This window comes from Atta cephalotes (genome assembly GCF_000143395.1).
Source record: "Atta cephalotes unplaced genomic scaffold scaffold00006, whole genome shotgun sequence".
Taxonomy (NCBI): Eukaryota; Metazoa; Arthropoda; class Insecta; order Hymenoptera; family Formicidae; genus Atta; species Atta cephalotes.
Genome location: NW_012130070.1, coordinates 1186353 through 1187785, shown reverse-complemented (window position 1 = coordinate 1187785; position 1433 = coordinate 1186353). Strand labels below are relative to the sequence as shown.

Below are 1433 nucleotides of genomic sequence, written 5' to 3'. Positions count from 1 at the left end.
TTATAACTTTATATTTATTTATCAAACCACATCCGCATTATCGCTACGCAAGAAATCTTATCTGTGATTGAAACGTGCAGTTCCATGATCTTCACCACCGCCGATGTTCAAAGATCATACAAAATTCCTGTTATACAATAGCAGTAGATAAACGATCGTGAAATAAACGATATATATATAAAAAAAAGTCTTATTAAAGGCCATTGTGCATATAAGATTTAATAAATTATGCAATGTTTTTTGCAATAACTACGTATGCAATAACTACGTATGTCATACGTGGCATGACTTAAAAATTTATTCTGGCAAGGGACAGTCTATTTAATACGCGGTGATATTATTTAATTTTATATAAAATGCGGACAGCATATCTTCATAAGAATATTGTTAAAACAATGAAGAAGAAATCATATCTTTTCATCGGTCTAAGTCTTGTAGTAATGATCTTGATAACCTATCTCTATTATTCAGTTACTTATGACGATTTTCAAATTCAAAACATATTTCGGAAAATGATTCGTGAAGAGGATTATTTTGCAAATGAAATCGACAGGGCAAAAATATACAGAAAAAAAGGCGTAAAGACTATTCTTTTGTGGAAAACACTCTTTGGAAATAAGAATTTTTATTTCGGACAAAAAGAAGACTTTTTCCGCGATTGTCCTTTTGATAAGTGCAAAATCTTTAACGATCGGAACTATATGAATGTGGAAGATTATGATGCGATTCTTTTCCACGGTAACGAAATGAATGACTATGAAGTACCACAGAAGAGGAAGACGACGCAATTTTACGTCTACGTTAATTTGGAAAGTCCAGCCAATCGAAAAGTGCATCCGAAATATCAGAGAAACTTTTTCAACCTCACAATGACATACCGTCTTGATAGTGACATACTCTGGACTTACATAATTGTAGAAGATATAAAAAATGGCGAATTTGTTGCACCATTGAAGGATGTTGATTGGAGCGCTTTTCAAAATCATACAAGTAATATATTCTTTGAATGCACTATATTATATCTACTTTTTCTTTATTCAATACATTTTGTAATCAATGAAAATTCAGATTAAATATCGAAAACATGTAAATGTTTTTCAATATACAGAATTTTTTTCATCCTTTGTTATAAAATCACACAATTTTAAAGGAAATTTAGCGTGACGACCATGGGATCTCCGATGGAATCAGTTTTACCGATTAAATGCAATTTACATATAATTTTACAATATAAACATACAATTTATAAAAACATCACTATATTAATGTAATGATGCGCGCGCGCGCACGCGCACGCGCACCACACACACACACACACACACACACACACACACACACACACACACACACACACACACACACACACACACACACACACACACACACACACACACACACACACACACACACACACACACACACACACACACACA

General features: G+C 33.1%; 1 protein-coding gene across 1 annotated transcript in view; it reads left to right on the top strand.

The window, feature by feature from the left end:
• Window positions 1-356: 356 nt before the first annotated feature.
• The window catches only part of LOC105626811 (alpha-(1,3)-fucosyltransferase C-like), a 12683-nt gene continuing 11606 nt past the window's right edge, over window positions 357-1433 (top strand). Inside the window, exon 1 of the mRNA XM_012208105.1 lies at window positions 357-990. Coding sequence (XP_012063495.1) covers window positions 357-990 — 634 coding nt within the window. The remainder of the gene's footprint in view (window positions 991-1433) is intronic.